The sequence below is a fragment of the Centruroides vittatus genome, unplaced genomic scaffold (genome assembly GCF_030686945.1).
Source record: "Centruroides vittatus isolate TY-2023 unplaced genomic scaffold, ASM3068694v2 contig_549, whole genome shotgun sequence".
NCBI classification, from domain to species: domain Eukaryota; kingdom Metazoa; phylum Arthropoda; class Arachnida; order Scorpiones; family Buthidae; genus Centruroides; species Centruroides vittatus.
This window is the reverse complement of record NW_027122325.1, coordinates 3,889,942-3,915,850: the sequence shown is the minus strand read 5'-3', so window position 1 is coordinate 3,915,850 and position 25,909 is coordinate 3,889,942. Positions and strand designations below refer to the sequence as shown.

General features: G+C 28.6%; 1 protein-coding gene across 2 annotated transcripts in view; it reads right to left on the bottom strand.

Annotated features, from left to right (window-relative positions):
* The window catches only part of LOC136978713 (uncharacterized), a 101,802-nt gene that overhangs the window by 41,435 nt on the left and 34,458 nt on the right, over positions 1–25,909 (bottom strand). For both annotated transcript variants that reach the window (XM_067274492.1, XM_067274493.1), the window contains exons 14-21: positions 23,481–23,565; positions 23,083–23,240; positions 16,349–16,489; positions 16,143–16,265; positions 9,963–10,149; positions 6,473–6,688; positions 5,228–5,474; positions 714–848 (exon numbers count right to left, since the gene is read on the bottom strand). In XM_067274492.1, the coding sequence (XP_067130593.1) occupies positions 714–848; positions 5,228–5,474; positions 6,473–6,688; positions 9,963–10,149; positions 16,143–16,265; positions 16,349–16,489; positions 23,083–23,240; positions 23,481–23,565 (1,292 nt within the window). The remainder of the gene's footprint in view (positions 1–713; positions 849–5,227; positions 5,475–6,472; positions 6,689–9,962; positions 10,150–16,142; positions 16,266–16,348; positions 16,490–23,082; positions 23,241–23,480; positions 23,566–25,909) is intronic.

Below are 25,909 nucleotides of genomic sequence, written 5' to 3'. Positions count from 1 at the left end.
ATTGGAGACTGCTGCGACAACATAGAAGAAACTGTCTCACATACGTATATATTGAAATTTTGGAACTGTAATTATTTTTCAAGAAAAAATACAGTTGGCAAAGACTTTCTGATTTCATTTCATATAAGTACAAATTTTTTTCCATAGTAGAAAATCGATTAAAGTACAAGAAATAATCAATATTAACAAAACTGAAAAGAAAAATTAAATTTTCTTCAAATCATAAATACAACCAACCCAATAATTACTTCAAATATCAAATGAACAGCTGAATTCCTTTGTCGGCTATTAAGGCAAAATAATTATTAAGTAATCTGGCAGGAGATGGCTATTAGGACATCATATCTTGTTAAAATTAATAATTATAAATAAATTAAGTAATTAAATTTAATTTTAGAACATTCTGAAAGAAAAGGAAGGTCCTTGAAGAACAAGTTGCCCTCAGTTAGATCTGATTAGCATAACTGGCAATGTGTCTGCATGCGTTGTGCAAGAGCTTGTGCAAGAGTTGTGGGTCCAAACCTTGCTCCAGACTAATCTTTTCTTTCAGGATATTCTAAAACTTAAAATAATTTATTCATTTATAATTATTAAATTTAACAAGAAATGGCAACTTAGCCACCTACCTCCTACCAAATTACTTAGTAATTTGGCAGGAGCCAATAAAAGAATTTGGCTGTTCATTTGATTTTTTTTCAAATGTTTTAACTAACCAGAATATCTTCTAGATGTTAACTGAGATGAAGATAATGAATCTGAGAGTCTAGATTCTGGTGTTCTAACTTGAATAATTGAAGAATCTGGGCCAATTCTTTCTAATTCTGTCATCAATGGAGAATTACTTTTACCTATAAAAGTTTTTTATTTTCATTATATTCTTACTATATTCAAAATCATGAAGCAAAACTAAAAGTACCAATATATAATTTTAGATATCATTAAATTAAAATAAATATAAACTTTTCAAATGGAAATATTTTTAAATTCAAAGTTTTTATGTTCAAAATATTTTATTACATTTTTCAAAACAAAAATACATGTACTTTTAATTTTTTTGGTCAGTTTTATTTATTTCATATATGTACAAAGTACAAAGTAGTGAAAGCAATGGTCAATACTGAATTACAAATAAACTAATAATAATTAAAGAACATATGATATGTCTGATAGTAACAACTATCATCCCACTCTGCAAAATGAAACATTGTTATGACACAACTGGTGCAAGAGATAATGTTGTATGACAAAATAGTGGGCAACATCTTATCCTTTCAAGAGTATGCAGTGATTAAATTCCTTATTAGGGAGGAAATTCCTACAGTTACTATTCACCAAGATTAAAGCATCTATATAAAGTTCACATGAGTGCCCACAGCAATTAATAATCGGCTAATGGATTAAACAAAGATGGAAAACAGACATTACAAATCAGTCCCATAATGGTCACTTGCAGATTGCCTCTAATGAAATCAACAAAAACAGACTTGATGTTCTTCTAAGAGAAAATCAATATGTGACAGCTTGAGATTTTGTAACGAATTTTGGAATCCATCATTATACAGTACATGATAAAAAAGAGTGAGATTGTGGGATACTGATGGGGTTTTAGAGTATTAGTCTCCCAGTCAGGGTGGATGAGTGGTATGAGTAAGTACATAGGAATGTGGGCATTGAAACAAATCTCCTTTGACAGTTCAACCCATTTATTATAAACATTCAAAAGGAGCTTACAAAAGTTTTCCTAACTCAACTCAGAATTGCCTCTAAGTCTGGAAGTGTAAGATTGTCCCCTCAGCAAGATGAATGTTCCTGATCAACATATAAGCTCCACATTCCTGATCAATACTGCCCCAGGGCAGTGTTGATCAGGAATGTGGAGCTTATATAGAGTTAATTTGGAGAGCTGGATAAAGTCCTAGGTGGTCTTGATTAAGAAGACAAAGCAAAAACACAATCACAAAAAAGTTTAGAACTTGCACCGACCTTAAACAGCTATGAAAGAAATGCAGATGAGAGAGAATACAGGTGAACAAGCAGTGGGGAATAAACCATGTCTTTGATTTATGCTGTTTATATAGAATTTTTGTGGATTAAAAGAGTTCTGATTGGATTAGATCTTTCTTCCTCTCTTCCCTATTGGTCACCCCTGTTTCCAGAAGAAAAAAACTCAGATTACAGTACAAGAAAGGTCAATCATCCAAGTACAATTTGATGTCTTATTTTAATATTTCTCAATAAATAATTCTCTGTCTGAGAATTGTTTATTGATCCTTAACATTCCTTCTCATATTATAAATTATTGTATTTTTTTAAAGAAATTTTTAATCTATTGTGTTTTGATATTATAACAATCAAGAATTTTAACAATTCTGTTAAAACATTCTCCCATCTATTAATCTAAAATTTATTTATCTGAAGTTTATTCTATTTTCCTGTTTCATTGTATTTATGACTGCCCATGTCAGGGTTTGCTTCTCTGAGTGAATATCTGTAAATTCCCGTTGCCTGAACTTGTCGTGCTCATCACTTTCATCACTTTCTTTTAACTCTTTTGGACAGGTTTACAATATATAGTTTTTTCCTATCAGCAATTTCTCCTTGTTACAAAGCTGTTTATTCTATACATTCTTTCGTTAATAATTTCTGTTACTTTCATATTCTTTCGATTTTTATGTATGTTTTTGAGGTTTCGGGCCCAATCTGGAACCTCAGTTACAGATTGGGCCCGAACCTCAGGATATCACAAAGTTTGATTTTGTTTGATTCCTTGATAACTAGCTGATAACAGAAACTTGACTTTCTCTATATTACATATCTGCACCCTCATATTGTCATCAGTTCTGTTTCATAAAAGAGAAGATGCAAGATCAACATTACAAAAACTACAAAGCAGTCATGAGGTCTTCCTTTGTTGTAATCAAATTATCAAAACAGATTTGTAACATAAGAAAATTTTCAAATATTCATAATGATGACATCATATTAATATATCAACCAAAACAAAGATTTTATAAAAAAATAAGTAAAAGTACATAGATTATGTTTACATGTAGTACAGTAGAGACTCGTAAATCGGCACCCCGGTAATCGGAATCGCCGGTAATCGGCACGATTTTCAGTCAGACTGTGTCGTGCTGAATCTAAATTTGTGTGATACTAAATTTACTTCTAAAGTATAATTTTTATGTTTTTATATTCTTCAATATATTTATTTTGTTTGTACAAAATGAAGAAATAATTTTTAACGATACGATAGCCTCGATTATTATTATAAAAATTTTCGTTAGGCTTAAAATCGACGAAAATTCAACGCGAAGCGACACGCAACGGAGAAAAATTTGAACATCGGACAGGTTAATATATTTTTTCGTACATAAACCGTAATCGGAACAAATCCCTAATCTGAACAACCCCAGTCCCCAATTGATTCCGATTTTCGGTTCACTACTGTATTTTCTTTTCAGTGTCATTACTTAGAAATAAAAATAATGTTGCCAAAACTTTTTGTACAAACCTTGTATATCATTTTATTTGAAATATTACTTGTCATTATATGTTTCATATAATATTTGAAATATTATTTTAAACATATAACAACATGTAATATTAAAAAATAATTGACACATTAACAACTCAATTTTAATTTAATTAAAATAATTTATAATTTAGTTAATTTTATTTGTCAATTCTTTTTGTAAAAAATTAAAAATTGGTTAGCCACATTAAAATATAAAAATATCAATGTAAATATATATGTTATGACAATACACAAGAACAATTGAAACAACCCAGATAAAATACTTTTGTTTTTAAAAAGCAGAGGGTGAGCTTCCGGTAAAAAATGCAAACACAGGGTTCATAAAAATTATTGCAAAAACGCAAAGAAACCTTTGCTCACGCATATAGGTTTTTGAAGCAGTGAAAAATGAATAAAACCCTCATCTTTTATGCGAGTAAATACAGTATTTATAATAATTATATGCTGTAAACTATCAGTGTGAAATTGAATCATACTCCAGAAATTTTTTAAAAAATTGCCAACTATTTTGCCAGTTTTAAATTTTTTTGCTTCTTCAAATTATTTATCACCTGCAGTTTTACTTACTTATTAATGCAGGTGTTGGTAGCCTTATCAGTTTGGAGTCTGGAAAGCAAAGTAACATGTTAAACTGTCACTTAGAGATGGGATCATTTTTAAACAATTTTTTAATGAATACTTTTGAATAATACATTGGATTAAAATGTTCTCACAGTATTTTACATGTTCTGTCATATCAAAATTTTTTGCTTTAGCTGAAACATGCTTTATGATTCAATTTCACACTGAATGTCCAAATAAGTGGACTAAGGTTTTTATCACCAGTATTATATTTTTATTGCCATTTTAATAAAAATATCACCAAGAGACAATTTTGATGCAGCAAGCACTATATAATTAAATTATTATATACAGTCAAACCTGTTTTTATGCGGGGGATAGGGACCGCATAAAAGAAAATGCATTTAAAAAAAAAAATCGCACGAAACTTCACGAGTGGCTATAAAAAATAGTTTTCGCAACACAATTTAAAAAATATTTTTTTTTATGCGGTGAATAGGGACCTCATAAAAAAGTCTCACGTAGAAAATAACTCTAAACCATACGAAATAACTAGAAATTGCTTTTTTAACTCCTTGGGCCTTTTTCTGCAACACCTAATGGGGAAAAAAATCCTCTAAGAATTTTAATTTTTATATTAATTAATTATTTCCACTTAAATACGAATCTAACATTAAAAAGTTAAAAATAATCGTTAAATAATGATTTTATTTGATAAATATAGCTGCAGGAAGTGTTATTTCATTTAACAAGGCGTGAAATTTCACACCTGCAGTCTAAAGCTGGAGGGGCTAACTTACAGCATCTGTTTAAATATAACATAATATTTATGGTTTTTATGCTATTAAAATAAGAGGGAACTGAAATAAACGTATGAGAAAAAAATTTTTCTGAATAAAAAATGAAAAAACCTGCTGATGTCAGAGAAAACAACCAATAGAGTTTTTAAAAATTTTACAGGAGTCAATTATGTTCCAATTTGATTGAAATTTTCATATACCGCACAAAAAAAATCGCACAAATAAAAATCGCACAGAAAAAGACCGCACAAAAACAGGTTTGACTGTACTGTATAATAATAAGACAAATATACAGAGACATTTAAATGTAAAAAATTTTGCTCCTTACCAATTTTTATTACTTCAGAAATGGAACAGTCACTAACAACAGAATTTTCATATTCTAAATCATTTTTAGATTTCTCATTATAATAAGATCTATAGGTTTTGAAACTTTGTGAAACAGGATCTTTTTCTAAGGATAAATCAATGCTTTCAATTCTAGATGGTGTAGAAGTAACTTGTCTTCCTCCCCAAAAATAAACAGTGTTTTCTATGGTAGAAGCAACTGTGTAACTGTTTCCACACTGTACCATCTATAAAGGAAAAATGATTATTTTTATCTTATTATAGTATATAACTAATAATCAGTTTAAAATAAAACAATTCAACATAATGTTTTATATTTTAACTTACTGGTAATTATCATGTAAAGTGTAATATTTGCTGTTATGGTTACAATTTAATAATTAAATTTAAAAATATGAAATACATAGAAGATACAAAATGTCTTCACTAATCCGTATCTTCCACATATTTTATATTTTTAAAATGTAAATATTGTCAGCTAAATTTAACTAGTATTTGATATTAATTACTTTAATGTCATAAAAAATATATTTAATGCTTACTTAATATTGAAAAATATACTTTTCAATATTTACAAAAATGTCTTTCTCGTCAGGAGCAGATTTTTAGAATGACATGAATTTCAAACATTACTAAATTCTCACATGTCAAACATCTGAGTTTAAATGTTATGATTCACACGTGTAAAAAAACAGTTTTAAAAATAAACTATACAAAATTAAACCAAATATGGATAATAAATGTAAACACAACCAAATGTTAGCTGGATGTACAGATGTACATCCAGCTGACTTTTGGTTAGCCATACAATTTAATACATTAATGCATTACTGAAACATAATATGTAAAACAAATTTACACATTACATTTTATTTAATTTTGTCATTTTGATTGTGCATTTACATTTATTTTCTGTGCTTGTCAATTTAATTTTGAATAGTTTATTTTTAAAAACTTCTTCAGCACATGTGAAATGTAAGATTCAACATACAACATTCAATAAGTGAGAATTTTGTAATGTTCAAAATTCATCTGTCATTCCAGTCTGCTCCTGAGGAAGACATTTTTATAAAAGTAGAAAATGTTAGAGCATTGAATATATTTTTTTTATGATATTAAAGTAATTAATACCAAACACTGCATTATCTTGTTGACAAACCTTAAAATATGATGTCTAAAATTATACTACATTTTAACAAGAAAATATTAATTATAAATAACTTACAGTTACTACTTTATCTTGCATTGATTTAACTACAGATGGTGAAGAATTTTTACGAACGTTTCCTCGGCCTAACTGTCCATACTGATTACAACCAAACATAATTATGTGACCTGGTTCTACCAATATAGCAGTATGTGTTGCTCCCATGGATATAGAAATGACACGACGATGTAACCATCTTAAACGTGTTGGAACTAACTGTTTTTCCACTTCTGTCTGTAAAATAGTAAATATTTGTATAAAAAATTGTGTAGCTAAGTATTAATTCAAATCTCACAGTATAAATTACATATTGGTAAAATTTACAAAATATAAATTTATATAAACAGAATGTCTGTAATTAGTATAGCATGTTAATTAACTGCCACATCAGATACATAACTGACATAATGTTAATCAATGTATAGGGTTACCAAATGTCCAGATTTCGTCAAGATAATCATGGAATCATATCAATGTCTAGAAATTGAATACAAGATTGAAAAAAATCTAGGATTTTAAAGTAAGAACAAACAAAGAAATATTTATCCTTTGAACAATGATTCTATTACTCAATATTTGTCATGAAGATTCTTATGTTCTTGCTTTTAAAAGTGAAATATAAACAAAATAATTAAAGTAATTATTTTCTGTAAAAAACTAGAATTTTATAATATTTAAAAAATTAACCTCATGTTTTTAGAATGATTTTTATGTGATTTAGAACAATTTTAGAAAAGTTTATTATTTTTTCAGACAGAAAAAGTTAAGTTCAGTTCAGTTTCTGAGGTTCTTCAGGAATCCAATTCTAAATATTGCTGTAATAACTTTTATGATCACATAAAATCTAATAAACAGTTATTTATGAAAATATTATCTAGTGAAAAATATAATGCAATATGTCAAGAAGCATCTTTATCATTTACATCATATACCTGCACGAATGAAGTTATATTTTCTATTTTCTTCTTTAATGCCTACCTCTAGGCCAAATTACTTAGCATTTAATTATTATTAGTAGCAGTAATATAGGCCTGATCTAATCTGGCAATCATTTGGCTTTAATTTAACCATAGGGCTACAGATGTTTGTATTTATATATGATATATCTAGGCTTCCAGGGAAAAAGAGTACAAGTCAGAAAATGGTCAAAATAAGAAAAGCCCACGGCCGGAGTCCTGGAATTTCAATCTTTTGGTCTAAGTAGTTTAAGTCAGAATTAAATTTAATTCTGACTTAAACTACTTAGACCAAAAGATTGAAATTCCTTCCAGGACTCCGGCCGTGGACTTTTCTTATTTTGACCATTTTCTGACTTGTACTCTTTTTCCCTGGCAGCCTAGATATATAACCGACATATCTGATTTGACTCGACTATTTTTGACAACTTGATTTGACTATTTTAATTATATTCTTAATCTAGTTTTTTTGAATTTGTTGCTATTTCTCAAGCCCATTATTACATTATATAATTTTAATACCTTGCAATTCATGGTTTTATTATTATTTGTCCATGTTATAATGATATATATAATGGCAGTTATTTTATGATATATATAATGGCAACAAGTTTATAAATAATATTGTCAATAAAACCAAAGATTTAGTTCAAATCAAAAGTAAAGGTAGGGACACACTAGTGTTTTCTGAGCACTTTATAATGCTTTAATAAGAAAAAAGCACTTTATAACAGAAAAAAGATATTATTTGCAACCAAAAGAGCTGAAAACAGAATTTCACACTGTTCAATTTTACTGTTTCTGCATATGACACAAGCCAATCAAAGTAATCATTTGCAAATGTCATTAAAATGTAGTCATTAAAATGTTACCAGGAACATTTTATTCTTCAATAATATGGCAACAAGAGGATATAACATTTCTAGATAGCACTAAATAATGTTATATGTTCAGGAAAGGAATCAGAAAACTGACTAAAACATGTTTTTCTGCCATAGATAACAGCAGAAAACACCTAGTGCAGTTATAAGCAACCACTTTTTGAGATGCTGGCCACAAGTGAACTTTGTAGGCTTCTAATAGACTGCAAACATTTTTTCTCGTGTAGATAAAGGCTTTTTAACATACCAACATATACCATAACTATCAGTATCTTAGCTATTAAAATAATATATGCTAATAATATGCAAATTAGTAATATATATATTATATATATATATATATTACTAAATATATATATATATATATATATATTAAAAAGCTTCTTGCCTATATCACTAATTTACAAATCTAATGAGCTGTTTTTTGTAAATTAATAATATATAGTTTATTCTCATCTTTTACTGGTCAAGATTAGTTTGAATGTTCTTCTTCATCATAAACATCAGATTAATTAGGGTTATACAAGGTGTAGCAGAAAAGTAATGAGATTGGCATCACTGAGAGCGATCTGGCAACACTGCAGACTTCCTTTTCACATAGCTTGTACCTAAGTCAATCCTAGACGCTCAGTAGCAGTTTCAACCTCGTACAGTAACTACATGATCCTAGAGAGCATGATAAGTGAAGTATTGTTTTTTGTATTGCATTAAGGAAATGGAATAGCAAAATTTGGAGCAATGGTGTGCCATCAAATTTTGTGTTAAGCTCGTCAACTCACAAGTTTGACCTATGAAAAGTTGCAACAAGCCTATAGGGAACATTCCTTAACATGAGCACAAGTTTTTTGGTGGCACAAAACATTTTTTGGAGGGTCTAGAAGCAGTAGAAGACAAACCTCACTTGAGGAGGCATTCAACATCAAGAACTGTGGAAAGTGTGGAACAAGTGAGGGCTCCTTGAAAGGGTTATAAAAAGGGTGCTTTGAGTCAGATGGGACATTGTGGACACTTGGATGCTCCACCATGACAACTCCTCCTGTCACACGGCCATCTCCATCAACCAATTTTTGATAGAAAAAGAAACTTTTGTGGTTACAAAAGTTTCTTTTTCTGTCCCCAGGTCTGGTTCCCCAGGTCCCCTATTTGCCTGATCTCAGTCTGTGTGACTTGTTTTTGTTCCCAAGATCAAAATCCATTTGAAAGGATGTCATCTTGGTACTGCCAATAACATTCAAAGGAGCATCACCGTGTTGCTGCAGGCAATTCCAGTTGAAGCCTTCCAGCACTGCTAGAAAACTGGCAACAAAGCCTCCACCGATGTATAGCTGCCCAAGGGAACTACTTTGAAGGAGATATCATTAATGTATAAAAAATAAAATAAAATTGTTGCAAAAAAAATTAGTCTCATTACTTTTCTGCCACACCTTGTATAATGGCACAAAGCAGAAAACAGGAAAATAAAATGATATTGCCAAAGCTCCGGGGCTGCATATTAAGATTTCATGGGCCACATGGCCAACAGGCTACAGATTGTTTACAACTGGTCTAATGTGTTTCTATTTTAAGATTACTTTATTAAGTTGTCATTTAGTTTTAAATTGCATTGCCATGTAATGGTTGGAAATATATGTATTTTATATTTGATTAAGCTTTATTCAATATAAACCTTACCTTAATCATTAAATGTTTCATTTGCATAAGAAATCCTGATGGTTCATTTAATCCTAATTTATTATAGTCATTTCTTCCACATGCAAGTACAGAACCAGTTTCAGTTACAAACATTGTTCCATTTATACCACAATATACACTTTTAACAAAAATATCATCTGCAAGTTGAACAGGAGTTGGAGAACAACTGTAAAGAATTAACATTGAGATATTCATAATAAATTAAATTACACTGAACTCCCAATTATCCATTTTGAGGATTATCTGTGCATTATCAAAATATTAGAATTACTGTAAAATGACAAAGTATTATAAGCAACATTCAGCTTTTCTTTCCTTCCTCAATTGTCAATTCTAAGGAATGGAAAGGAGGTGAATCATTATCCTAGAATATCATTTTGTAGTAGGCAAAGTTGGCACTATAAACAGTAGATTTGAAAAAATATCCTACTAGTCCTAAAATTAAAATACAGTAATTTGAAAAAAAAGTAAGAATTATATATAGAAATGTAAAATTTAAATTTATACAATAATAGAGTTAAACTGTATATATACTGTAGTTCATTTAAAATCTCAATAGTTTTGTTTATAGTTTAGAGGATTATTTTGGATTATCTATGTTTTCCAATTTTCCATACAAACCCATGCATTAATTAGTATGAATAATAGGAAGTTCAGTGTATGTTAAAAAACACACTTTAAAATAATTTTATACTAAATAGTTTTTAACTAAAAATTTTAAATTTAGTCTATTTTCCTGAAAATAGAATTCATAAATTTTAATTTTGAATATATTGACTTTTAGTAATGAATATTTTTTATATAAATTATATTATATTATTTAATTATAAAAATAGAATTTCTAATCAAGATATTCTAAAAAATTGATTAAGAAATTAAATAAAATTAAAAAAATAAATTTATTATATTCCTATGTGCCAAAAATTGGATATATCTGCAAATTTTTCTGTAAAATAACAATCTAAAACTGAACATAATTTTAATAACAATGTAAACACCCATAATTTAATAGTGTTGAACAATTTTTTAAAGTAAACATCCTATAAGACTAGTTGCCATAAACTTACAAATTATCATAAGATTTGCAGAAATATCACAAATTTTTTGATTGCTTAAATTTTTTAAATGTAAAATTATGAATTAATCCAGAAATACTTAGTAAATTTAGAAAACTAAGTAACATATTTTTCAATTCCTTATGTAAACAGTCACATTTCTTCCAAAAGACAAGGTCTAAACAAGCAAGAATATCGTCTAATACAGAGATAGACAACCTTTTTCTATGTAAGGGCCGCATTTCAAACTTTTGAACTGACACAGGCTGCATACAAGAGAAAAGAGGGAAAAAATGTTGGTAAATCACAATTATTTATTCATATATAATTATATATTAGTTTAGGTATACTTAATTTAGCTTCTGGAACTGATTTAAACATAATACCATTATTAATAACCGATCCCATTGCTTTTATTTAATTTTATATATTAAACGTAATACATCGGAAATATTTGGTTAAATATTAGTCACTGCTAATTTTAAATTAGTTTTGATGTGTCTGTTAACCAGTTTCTTGTTTTAATTTTTACTAAATTCATTGCAGAAAAACTATTCACATACATAAGTTGTAGAAAATAACATTTAAATTTTTGCTGCATACTTCCCTGAGCTGGGAAATTGATATATTTATTCATATTTTATACAATGCAGGCCACAAAAAATATTACTGTGGGCTGCATGCAGCCTGAGGCCCATGGGTTGCCCATCCCTGATCTAATATATTTTATTACCACTCTTAACATACATGCATTTCAGACTTTAGTCCCTCTTCAGTACACGTATACAATAAACTTAAATCAACAATTACATAAAGCAGACATTCAAACTTCTATACACCTTTACTTAAGATATTTAGTAACATTTTTTATATAAAAAAGTTTTTTGTAACAGATATGAACGTAACATTAATCTTGTTTAAAAAATTATTTTAACATCTTAAAGTACACCAGATAATTCTTTACCATAAACTGACAACAGACACAACCAGGGCAGATCTACATAGGGACTAATAGGGCTTAAGCCCTGGGCCCTCAAGTGTCAAGGATCCACAAAAATTGAATTATCATCACAAATTTTTAAAACTTTTTCATTAACAATGAGCACTTATTGTATAGTAAAAAGTAGTTAATATTAATAATATAATAATAATGATAATTTATAGTATTATTTGTTTTACTGTAATCGATGTGACATAATTGGTCAGTAATTAATCAATGTAAATATTTCTTTATTTCTTGTTTTTTTTATAAGATATAAAGTTTATCATTCAACACGATTTTGTAAATAAATATATTTCAACTCTGATTTTGATGTTATTAAAAATGAATTTTAAACCCCAATTTAAAGATTCTTAACCTAACAAAAAATGTGGCTCCATTGGACTTCAATAAGCCCTAGGCACTGAAAAACCTAGATCTGCCTCTGGACACAACTAATGGTTACAAAGCTTTCCTTCTACCACATTTTACTATTGCAATTAGCCAATTCAAAGTATTTCATCACCCTAATTTGTATTAATTAACAAACCATTATATAAATTTACATTATTCTTTTGTTTTATGATTTCAAAATGTTCTATAAATTTCCTTTTATAATTGTCCATTTCTGTATGTAATATTTTAATGTTCTGTTTATCTACATCACAACCACTTTCTTCAATGTGTAAATATAGGGCTGAATTCTCAGGCTTAAGTTTTATTTCTGCTTCATGCTCGTTCAACCTACATTCAAAAAACCTACCCATTTCCCCTACATATACTGTTTTATTTTTACACAAGCATGGAATACTGTAGAACATGTAACCTATCCTGTAATACAGTAATTCTGCCCCATATTTTTTGCATTTTTACATTATAAAGCAATTATTTTTAATACCTATTAGATGATATGACTTATTATTTATGATATTTTCAATATTTCAAGGTTTTTCATATTTTGTGAAAACAAACCCTGATTTATCCCTAAAAATTGTAATATCTAAATATTTAATTTTACTATTAAGATTTTCAATCTCAAACTTAATATCTCTATTAATTTTATTTACTTTATTAAGTATAAAAGATTCTTTTACTTTATTTTTACTAATAACCAAGAACATGTTGTCTACATATCTTAATTTTAATTTAATTTGAGATTTAAAGCTAAAATTGCTAACTTATTAAAAAAAAGCGATTTAATTTAATTATCAACTATTTTATTAATACAAAAGCATTAGTCTGAGAATTTGACAAATAATTTTCTTATGCAGTTGTTACATGCAATATCTTTTATAAAAAGTAAACTAGAAAATATCACAAAAGAATTAGCTGATTTACTTCTAATAATATACGTAGGCTGTTTTTTTTCCAACCTCCGATGGTTCATAAAACAGACAAGTGTAAATAACAAAATGAATTTATTACCAAAAGTTAGGTACAAACATGGTTACTTTTCAACATAATCACTGTGAAGATTCAGGCATTTGCTATCTGCAGAAGAGCTTTGCAACCCCTCTTCAAAGAATGCTGCCACCAGTGACTTGAGATGGGCCTTAACATTGTTTTGAAGATTGTCATTAGTCTCAAACCTCTGCCCTGCTAGCCAAGTTTTCAGTTCAGGAAAGAGATAGAAGTCGCTCGGCACTAAATCGAGGCTGTATGCTGGGTGTTTAAAAAGTTCCAAGCTAGGTAGAAGTCTGAAAGGTGACAGTCTTCACACCTTTAATGTGTGAAGACTTCCACCTCTTTCCTGAACTGAAAACTTGGTTAACAGGGTGGAGGTTTGAGACTAATGATGATCTTAAAAACAACATTAAGGCCCATTTCAATCCCTGAGGGCAACATTCTCTGAAGAGGAGATTTCAAAGCTCATCTCACAGATAGACAAATGCCGCAATCTTCATGGTGATTATTCAAAAAGTAACCACATTTGTATCTAACTTTTGGTAATAAATTCGTTTTGTTATTTACACTTGTCTTTGTTTTATGGACCATCAGAGGTTGAATAAAAACCGTGTATAGTTTCATGGAAAGAGATTTCTTAAAAGTTAACACAGAAATATTGCTTTCATTAATTATTCCTTCAAAAATTTATTGAAAGGAAACTCAGAATTATAATTATATCACTGAGAAGATTGCTTCATTTTCTTATAATATTCTTGCATGTATGTATTTAGTTTTCTTTCCTTTTAGAAGTGTTAGAGCAAAAACATCATGCAATGAGTTAAAATTAATTAAAAGCTACATATGAAATAGTATAGAACAAGAAAGATTAAAAGATTTTTTAATTCTAGCTATCAAATATAAAACTGCTTAAAAATTAAACCTAAATAAAATCATTTTGCCACTTATCAAAAAAACTAGAAAAACTATAATTTGATTTTTATTTTATTTATTTATTTATTACTTAATGATGTTTTAACAAAATTTGAAGATAAAAATAAATATATTTTTCAATTGTTATTATTCAATGCATTATAAAACTAATTATTGGTGTAGATGTGTGTTCATTCCTATCACTGCTCCTATTTCATTTTTTCTCAAACTATTTAAACCTTACAGATATTTTAGAAATATCTATTAATTTTTTGGAGAATAACATGTAAGCTATTTTTTTATAGCATAAAGACCTGTCCATCAATTGCGTCCCATTTTTTTTTGAAAATTTTTACTCCCCTTCCCCCTCTTGTCCCAGTTTGTCCAAGTTTCTGTAATCCACTTTCCTCTCTTCAGACGTCCAACAAAACTCAACTCCCCTGAAAACCTTTATCACATTATGAATGATAGATAGTGTAAATAGAAATGAAACATAAAAGAAATTCTGAAATAAATGTAATAAAATGTGTAACCTGTATAAAATTTAATGAAATAAACAGATGCCCACTAAAGCTCAACTCTTCCCTCCCCTTATCCAACTTGTAATAATCCCCTCTTCCTCTTCCAGTGCAGATGTCATTCATGGACAGCCCTTAGTTGATATAACAACTTATAAATAAAGATATAAAGTAAAACTCAACTGTATATAAAAACAAATAATTAGTTTATCCTTCTAAAGCAATAAGAATTTAAATACTGCAATTTCTTATTTTATTTTATCAAAATAAAACAAGGATCAACCAAATTAATTGGGCAGAAATTATGCTACAAACATTAATTTAGAAAATACATGAAGGGAGGAGTAACTGGTCAGCACACTGCACGGTAAGCGGTGGTTGAGGGTTAGACTCCCACTCTGGATTGATTCTTTTCTTCCAGACTATTCTAAAATTCTAAAATTTAAAATTAAATTATAGTTACTACTTTAGTTAAGAGATGACACCTAATGTTTACCTCTAGTTGTTCTTATCACATATTTTCTAAATTAAGATTTGTAGCATAATTTCTGCCCAATTAATTTGGCTGATGGTTGATTGATTATTAATACATCGGGTTCTTGGAATGTTTAAATATAAAATAACTTTTGCTGGCCAAAAATGGCCAAAAAGGATGGCTGTGCTGGCCAAAAAGTATTTTTGGCCAGCACAGCCATCTTTATCCTTTCTGGAACTACACTATGAAAACCACAAACACAGAACCATTAATTATGAAGTAAAATATTTTATTCTAAAAATGGTTTTTACAACATTCTATTTTTGGAATAATACAAATTTTAAAAATGCATGTGTGTGTTATTTTTACTTATTGCATCTAATATCATATGATACTTGACAAAAATCAAAATATATAAAAAATGTATTTTTACTGTGTGTAAAGAATAGTTTTTCAAAAACATTCTAACAGTGCTATTTGAATGTTCAAAGTGTAGCTCATCACTGAAACTTGCATTTTAAAACATAAAATAAAACATCTTATGAAATAATCTGTGTTAAAATAAAAGTGTGATATATAATTAAAAAAAACCATTATATAGAATTAACAACATGTAAATCATTAGTTTTAAAACTAAAAAGAAAATAAAGTAAGTCTTTACTTTCATCAAATGATTTTATATTATTTATGTTGTGATATTTCTAAAATAAAATCAAATATACAAACAGTAATTTAACTGTATTTTTTCTAAATATCTTATTTATAAAATAAAACAAAAATTTTACAAATAATTCAAAAAGAAAACTCAAATCATACCAGTCATCTTCTTTTCCAATTCCAAGACGACCACCATTTCCACAACCCCATGCATAAGCTTCACCATCACCTCCCACAACAACAACATGATGTGGACCACAACACACAGTTGATACATCAACACTATAAAATATACAGAGAAATTAATTTATTACTTTTTCTGAATAAAAAATATTTCATTCTGTAACTGCAAATTCAATACAAACCTTAATAACTTTTCTATCAGTTTTGGTTTCAAACAACTACTTAAGTCACCATGACCAAGACAGCCAAGACTACCATCACCACATGTCATAACTATACCATTATCACAAGTAAATACACTGAAACCTTCTCCTGCACAAACCCTTCAATAAAAGAATTGTAAAAATCAACATATAAGAAAAATTATTACCATAGTTTCATATGTATAACCTGTAAAGCATATAACCTGCAATAAAATATATCCACAAAGATCACTGATAGATGAAAACAAAACCTTTACATAACCTGCCCTACTATATATCCCACACCTCTGCAGTAGCCAAGGAAAGCTATGTTACTTACTGGTATGCATTTTAAAAAGTCTCATTTCAAAGATTAAAACATGGTTTTTATATTTCACTTCATTGTAAATGTAATTATAAAATAAGTGAAAATCTTCTAAACTTTGTGTGTCCAAGATACAAATATCTATGAAATAATAAAATTTTTTTTCACATTACTTCATTCATTTTGATTTACAAAATAATATTAATAAACAAATAAAGTACATAAGAATAATTTTAATGAATATTAAAATAAACGTATTCTCTCATTCTCACCATGTAGAACTCTAAATTTAGTTCAGATTGATTTTTGTTATCAAAAGTGAAAGAAGAATGTGAAAAACAGTTTATATTCACATATCCAATTTTGATTTCCAGTGGTCTTGCAAAACAAGAACTGTGAAATGAGCAATCATACAAATCTTTGTTGTTGAAATATGATGATGGTGGATAACAGCAAATCACTTTTAATGTCCACTTTGTCTATTTATATATAAAACATATATATATTACAAATTACAGTGGAACCTCGGTATACAATCTTAATCCGTTCCCGATGTTTGGACTTATACCGAATAGGACGTATACCAAACCAACCTTTCCCATAAGAAGTAATGTAAAATTGATTAATCCGTTCTCATGTTAAAAAAAACACTCTTGATATGATATATTAATGGGGTTGTAAAATAATTTAAACACTGTTTGAGCACATTAATAAAAAAATAAATTTTATTATAGATTTTTAAAGTTATTACAGTATATTGTATTATATTATTTAAATCATTAAATTAAAATCAAATCAAACCAAACTCTCCTTAATACTAATAATCTGTTTAGAAATTGATTTAACCCCTTTCGTAACGTTAGCAGATTTAATAATGTCTTTATTTTTCACGACTGTCGATATCGTCGTTCTTGGAATACGGTATGCAACAGTTAAATCTCGAACACCCATGCCACCTTCATATTTCTCAACAATCTCTTTTTTCAGTTCCATTGTGATTCTAGTCATTTTTTTAGTTTTCTGTTGCTTTTCATTTGCCTTTTTGCAATTCATGATTAATAAAAATAATAAAATTTTACTTACAAATTAAAATCAGAAGAAATTTAACAAAGTTATAAACCGTGAAACCACGAACGTCTAGTCTGGTCTAGTACACTGATAGTGCTACTTGTTCATAGATAGTGCGTATAATTGAATTAAGTTGTATACTGAACAAAAATCGTATACCGAGCAAAATTTGTTTCGTCCAAACAGGATGTATTCTAAAGCAGACGTATACCAAGGTTCCACTGTATAACAATTATAAGAATATAATTAGAAATTTATTCTTCATATCTGCCATGTCTAAGTCTCTTTCCTTCTTATTTTGAGAAATTCATTATTCTGATTAGTGAAGATTATTTTTTCAATTAACAGTTCCAATTCACAAAACAGAAAAATCACTGGAAAGGACATCACTGCCCATGCAATATTCATACCATTTTCCACCAGTTATTATCTCTCTATATGAATTAACAATTATTATATATTTTATTATTTAATAAATAAAATGGAAATGAAGCAATATGATTAAAAAACATTATGTTCCTCTGCAGCCAACTCACTCAAACAAAAAAAGAGCTTCCATATTTGGTAAAAGCTTGATGGATTTTAATAGTTAAGTCATTCATTAAGGTGCTAAAATTCTGTTTTGTTCATCCAGTTACTGTTTAAAAAACATTACACAAAAGTTTATTTTACTACTGTCCTCTTAGTCAATCTCAAGACACATTTTATTTCTAAATTTAAATAATTTGAAATATTTAACCCTTTCCTGTTATTAAACACTCCTCTTAACACTTTACTTTTACTAACTATGTTTTCATACCTGCTTGTTATTAATTAGCACTTTTAAATTATTTTCAAAATTAATTTAAAATGTTTTGACATTAGGTTTATATTTAAACAATTTGTATTGTTACTTTTATTTCAAGTGTAAATACTATTAATTTACAATTTAAATCTTGTTAGTTGATTTGTAATAAGTTTGTAACAAATGTTCCAGTTTTGAACATTCATATATATAAGATAATGTTAACCAAAGACAGATTAACAATGTTACTTATATACTAATAAACTTTGGCTTCCAGAAAAGGCAATTTCATTTCTCAATAGTTGACAATATGGTGCCAGGATTCACTAAATTTGCAAATACTATATAATATTTTAAATTGTATGTAAATGTTACTTTAATTAATACATTACAAAATAAATTTCTACAATTTACAGTTTAAAAAATGAAGTAAATAAAGCAAACTTGTGATGATAGATGTTTAGTTTCAATTTATTAACGAAATGTCAAAAAATCAACTTAATGCAGTTGTATATAAACAAAAAAAAAACATTGTATAAGTATCTATTTATATGAATATAATTACATATTTTATAGCACATAAGATATAAGATACAAAGGCATATAAAAAGCACCCTAATTTCAACACAGAATATTTAGGAAAGAATATTTAGTACTATATACTAATATATTCTGTACCTTTGACACTCAAAGGTACAGAATTTTAATAATTTTTAATAATCGTTCCCTTTATTAAAGAAAAAAATTTTCCTATTAAAAACATCCTGCCTAAAAACAGTCTTGGATATAAACATCCTGTCTAAAAACGGTCCTGGACGAGAAAATATGCATTCCCGGCCATATAACTGTCAACAATCCTTTGTTCTTAAACTGTATCCAGATCGTCTTGCAACCTAAGTTTATAGTTAACGTCCGAACTCGTCATATATTTTTGGTCCCAGGAACACCTATGACCCCAATCGCCATCCACCCTCGATCACATGACCGATTTCCCCAGCCAAAAGCTATAAAAGCCACTCCTTCCCCCCCCTCTGGGGAGTCTCTGATCATCTGCCGGACAAACCGCCATCAGACATCGTCACCACTCGGACCTACTGTCCTATCGTCTCTGCGCTCAGTTGTGACTTATAAAACTGTGCCATATTCGGATACTTATCTACCCTTCGTGGATATCCAAGTGCTGACTAACTCTAAGGAAACGAATTAAGAAGTATGAACTGAACTGTAAGCTCTCTCTCTCGAACCCTATGCGACTTCGGGAATTTAGTCAGATTTTGTATTTGTGTTCTTTGTTACTTTCAATAAACCTTGTTTTTATTGTTAAATGGTCTCCTCTTTGTCGCAAATATCGCTTTCGCCTTATCGTCGTCCCCATCTCACCTCTTATCCACTCACGTAACGCGTAACGCGCCGGCAATGTAACAGCTATCCTTGACAAGGGAGAAAGAAGAAAAGGGAGACACGATCTCCACCAACCTCCCCGTTCTCACACTTTTATTTATCATGGAAAAGGGAAATTCAAAGTTATTTACAGTTAAAATTTACATCTAAAATTGTCTACATTAATTAATACTGTACAGTACATGCAAAATCTGCTTAGCTTAGCTGTAGAAAAAAGTATGAGGCATCACTATAAATGTAAATTACAACAATCTGATACTTTAACATTGCCAAACAATCTGCCAGATATTATTGATCTATGAATGGCCAATATAGTTATATCTGAATTAATTAATTAATTGATTAGTAGCCCTGGAAGAGAGGAACAAATGAGAGTATGAGTAGTATAACTGGCAATGAAATAGCAAGGCAAACAGGAGTTACCAATTCAAGTCCTGCCATGGATCAATTCTTTTATTCTAGAAGAGTAAAAATTAAATTTTAAAATTAATATATTTCGTGATTAATTTAATAATTAGAAATATATTAATTTTAAAATTTAATTTTTACTCTTCTAGAATAAAAGAATTGACCCATGGCAGGACTTGAATTGGTAACTCCTGTTTGCCTTGCTGTTTCATTGCCAGTTATACTACTCATACTCCCATTTGTTCCTCTCTTCCAGGGCTACTAATCAATTAATTAATTAATTAATTCAGATATAACTATATTGGCCATTCATAGATCAATAATATCTGGCAGATTGTTTGGCAATGTTAAAGTATCAGATTGTTGTAATTTACATTTATAGTGATGCCTCATACATTTTTCTACAGCTAAGCAGATTTTGCATGTACTGTACAGTTGAGGCTACATAAGTCGACACCCAAGGGGAAGTGGAAATCTGTCAAGTTATCTGATATGACGACTAAAAGAAAGTTGAAAAAACCACAAAACTACAATTAGGAAAATACAGTACATGCAAAGTATCTCTCTGACCATGCATTACTGACACTAAAGTGGGTTTCTATTCCAAGTACCTCAGTGATTTCCATTGGTTTTTGTTTCAGTAACGACCCTAAAACAGAAAGATTTGATGAACGAATTTGCTTTAGCCAACGTACCAGAGAATCTTCAACGTCTTTGTACAGCAACTTTCTCTGGCATTTTCTAACTGTTTGTCTATAGGTACGTGTACCTATAGACAAACAGTTTTGATTTTGACTATTAAGCAGCCTTAGAACATAGCCTGATAAAATCTGATATATTATTTGGCAATGTTAACCAATTACTGTTTATTTTAATACATTTAAAAAAATGTTGTAAATATATTTTATAGTACATTATCATTATATATCATCATTACACTTTTTATGTTTTTTTATTTTTTTGTTGTTGTTTGTTTTTGTGTTTTAATGGGTTGTTTTGTATTGTTTTTCTTAGGGAATGGTTGTCATAAGTCATGTACAACTTTATCTTATTATTCAAAATAAATTTCATATTCAAAATAGAATTTAATAGTTTATAGACCCTCTTGAAAAAAGGCTGCTTCATAGTTGATTGTACAAGTAGCAGACCATAAATAGAATCTTAGGAAAGCACTAAAAATCATGAGTTTGATTATTTGATAGGTAATTTGCGGAAATGTGAAGTGTTGCTTTAAAAGTTGCATTTACTTTAATATAGATTTTTTTCAATACAAATACATAAAATTGTATTACAAATTAATATAGAATATTATAAGTAAATTCATTTTTATAAAAATACTATTCATTAAAGAAATCTCTAAAGTCTTCTTTAGTGAATGATATTTTTATGAAAAAAGATTTATTGAAAAGAAATCAACAATTATGGTCAGAAGTTGCTCAAATTTAAATATGATAAATGTAAATAATAAGATTGGGTTGAAAAAAGAAATTTAATGCATAGAGATAGTTGCTGATTTTAACATTGAAAAATGAAAATATTTGTTGGTTCTATTTAATATCCATATTGAGAGATATCATTTATATGATTTTCTATATTCTTAACTAAAAAAAAATATATTTTCAGAATAACAAAAAAACTAATAAAAGTTTTAAGGAGCTTCTAAAAGTAATTATAAACCTCAAAAACTGACTGAAAACTTAGGTCCTTAAGTCTGAAACCTTTTGACATACTATAGATTTAATACCATAAAGAATTTTTATAAAAAGATATATCTATATTTTTATTTATTATAATAGCTTCTTGTCCTTTTTTCCTATTTTATCTTTCCCTATATAACTACATATTTGGCTATTAGTTTAGGACTTATCATACTGTTTTCAGGAAATTTTTTTGGACAATACATTTTATTAAATTTCTTTTACAATCTTTTACTCCAATGTATTACTCCAACTGAAGAAGAGGAAAACCTGAAATGTACATATTGGAGTTAGAATTTAATAAAAAATAAAAAGTCCAAATAAGTCTCCTAAAATACATGGTGTAATAAGTCCTAAACTAACATATATAGTGGTGTAGTAGTAAAATACATGGTGTAATAAGTCATAAACAAATATATAGTTATATTTAATTAATTGAGAAGCAAGATTGCTACAGTTAAGTTATAAATTATATATTTTGTGGAAGAATAAGCAGAATATAAACCGTTTCATAAACATGGTCAACGATAATTCCTATGGTCTCACACTGAAGCTAGAACAAGAAAGTGAGTGACAGGTTAATTTCCTTGACTTGGAGATCATATGTAGAGAGGATCACATAGTAACGAAAGTATACCGCAAGCCGGCTTATCAACCTTACATCATTCCCAGGAATTCATCAGACCCGGAACACCTAAAATTAACGGCTTTTAAATCATGGATAAAGAGAGCTCACACGCACTGTACCAGCATATATGATACGTACAGAGAGTTAGATTACATATAAATTATATATATGTTAAACTACATTAACTGATTTCAATTAATTTAATATGGAACAGTTTTAACAGTTAAGTACAAAAAAATGGACTGCTGTATTCAGAGAATTTTTACACATACACATTCAGCAAAAGCACTTCCTTCTGAATCTGCATATAAAAATTTTCTGAATAAAACAGTCTGTTTTTTGTATTTAGAAGATGGAGCAGAATAGTTCGTATAGTTTTACATTAAATAATAAAATTATAAATGATTGCATATACAAAATTACTTAATGATACTTTTTCCTTTAAGAGCATCAACACATTGTGGTTTATGTCTCCAAATTTCTAGCATACCATGTCCAAGTTGACCTTTCCTACCATCACCCCATGTATAAGCCAAGAGATCATATGTTAAAGCTATTGTATGAGTAGTACTCAAAGCTACCTGAAAGAAAAATTAAAACTTATTAATTTGAAATTTCACTACATGCAAAAATCAACAAATTATGATATTTATTCATTAGATGCTTATTTTTATTTGCAACTCATTAATTACTGAAATAACTGCCATTGATTTAATAATGATTTTAATTTAAGATAATGTTTTATGTCTACTAAATTGTAAATTTATATTTTTTTAAATATATATAAAAACAAAGTATAACAGATACAAATGAATACAAACCTCTTTAATTCTGCTTTGTGGAGGTAATGGAATAGGTGTTAAAGAAATATCCATTTCATGCATTTTAACTTGATAAAGTACTGTTCTAAATAAATTTAAAATATGTTAATTTTTACATTTACAGCATGATTCAAAATAAACTTTACAATTTTAAAAACATAGACAGACAGACAGATGACTGAGTGGTTAGGGTGACAGCCTACTGCTCTGGGTGACCCAGGATTGAATCTGGACAAATCAATCCTGTAGAGTCAAAAAAATTCATAGAGTTTTTTGACTCTACAAATTTTTTGAGAATGGTGTATTTGTCAGGTCTGTCCTACACCACCCAGCCTCTCTATTGTGGACTTGGCCAAATCCATAATGGGATTGATTAAACAGGCCATCTTAGTGCCCACAAGATGAAAACCTTATGGGCACTAAGAGGGCCTGTTTAATCAATCCCATTATGGATTTGGCTAGGCCAAAAACAAAAACTTTCATTAAACAAATGAGATCTTAATGAGAATATTTACATAATCAGTTAATGTGTTAATTTATAACAAAACAAATCAAATATTACCTCAAACAATCATTTTGTTTTATGTGAACACCATTAATTCAATAGACATCTCACTTGAATTCAATTTCTTGCTAAACTCAAAGTAGCATATTTATTATCATTTCAGTAACTTCAATGGTGATGGTGATTTGAGTTTTGTGATCAGCTAGATTTGCAGGCAAGGTTGGAATAAACACTAAATCTTTAGTGAAACTCCAGAAGAAAAAATTGAAAAGTGTCAAATCTCGGAAACAAGATGGCCACGTTATTGACCAAGCAGGCCAATAACATGGCCAAGCAAAGAAATGCTTATTATGTAAATTTTGAACATATGTATGGTAGTGAGGTGATGCACTTGTCTTGCTGAAAGTGCATGCTTCCTTCTTTTTCATAGTCACTTAACTGTGGAATAAAAAATTTTCTAGCATATTCAGATGTAACAATATTGTTGATGGTTTCCTCATGGATAAAGAACTATACACTTTATCTCTGCTAATAGTACAAAACATATTCACTTTTAGATGGTCACAAACATGTTCCACAAATATTTTTTGAATTGAAAGTCCCAAATCCTGCAGTTGTGAATGTCTGCTTTACCACTGAGATAAAATATTGACTCATAACTGAAGATAATGTTATACAGGAATGTCTCATACATTTCTGCACTACATAAGACAAACTTCATGTGTTTTGCTACAAATTAACACCTAAACTGATTTTGTAAGTCTTCAAATTAAAATTTTACATGCTTTCAAAGTTTATATTCTTTTTGAAACACCCTATACATAAATCAACAACTTGATACCTAAATGCAAATTCCAGCAAATAATGAAGAAATAAAATTTAATGTTCAAACGTTTTTGGCCATCTTTCAGAGGCCCTCATCAGGAATGAATGAACGAAACAAAAAAACAGGTCTATCTTTTGAAAATAGAAAATTGAAAATAGTTTTTTTCTGTTTCATGCATTCGTTCTTGATGAAGGCCTCTGAAAGACAACCGAAAAGGTTTGAACATTAAATTTTATTTGTTCATTATTTGCTGGAATTTGCATTTAAGTGTCAAGTTGTTGGTTTAGTATATAGTTCCAGTTTAAGTGTGCCAGTTTTTTACACCCTATACATACATACATACACAATATGTTAAAATAATAATTTATTTAAATTATTATATACAGTGAAGTCCCAGAAACTCAACTCTCAATAACTCAACATTCCATAAAACTAGTCATGTCATTAAAAAAAATACATGCAATCTAATTTTTACCACTAGAATGTGTCATTCTTCTCTGGCAACACTTGATAATAGCATTAATTCTGTGTGTCAACAAAGAATATAACCTGTTTACCACGATGTCAACGTAAAATGCCAAAAGTGAGTGTCATTAACTCAAAAGTAGTTACTAAATAACCATTATTTTTTTAAGTTAAAATTTAACAACAAATAGAAATACTCTCTAATGGTACATTGTTAATATTTGTATATGAATTTGCACATATATGTTTATGAAAATTCCATTATTTACAGTAGCATCATCACTATACCATAAAACTCATTACTTTCAATAATTCATCACCTTCTCAGTCCATATTAAATCAAGTTTGTGAAACTTTACTGTATATATATAATAAATAACTTTCCATAGTAAGTGAATAAAATTGATCCGTCCAAAAAATATTTTCTCATACTTATATTTAAAATTTAACTATTAAAAAGTTACATTTTTAGCTCTCCATGCATAGAAACCTAAGAAAACTAAGAAAAGTTAAGCTCATTGTTTTATGAAGTTGAGATTTTATTTGTAAAATCTTAATTAGACTAATACTAAAATATTTTTTTATAAATTATTGCTATACTTATAAAATACATTTTAAACTATATAAAATAAA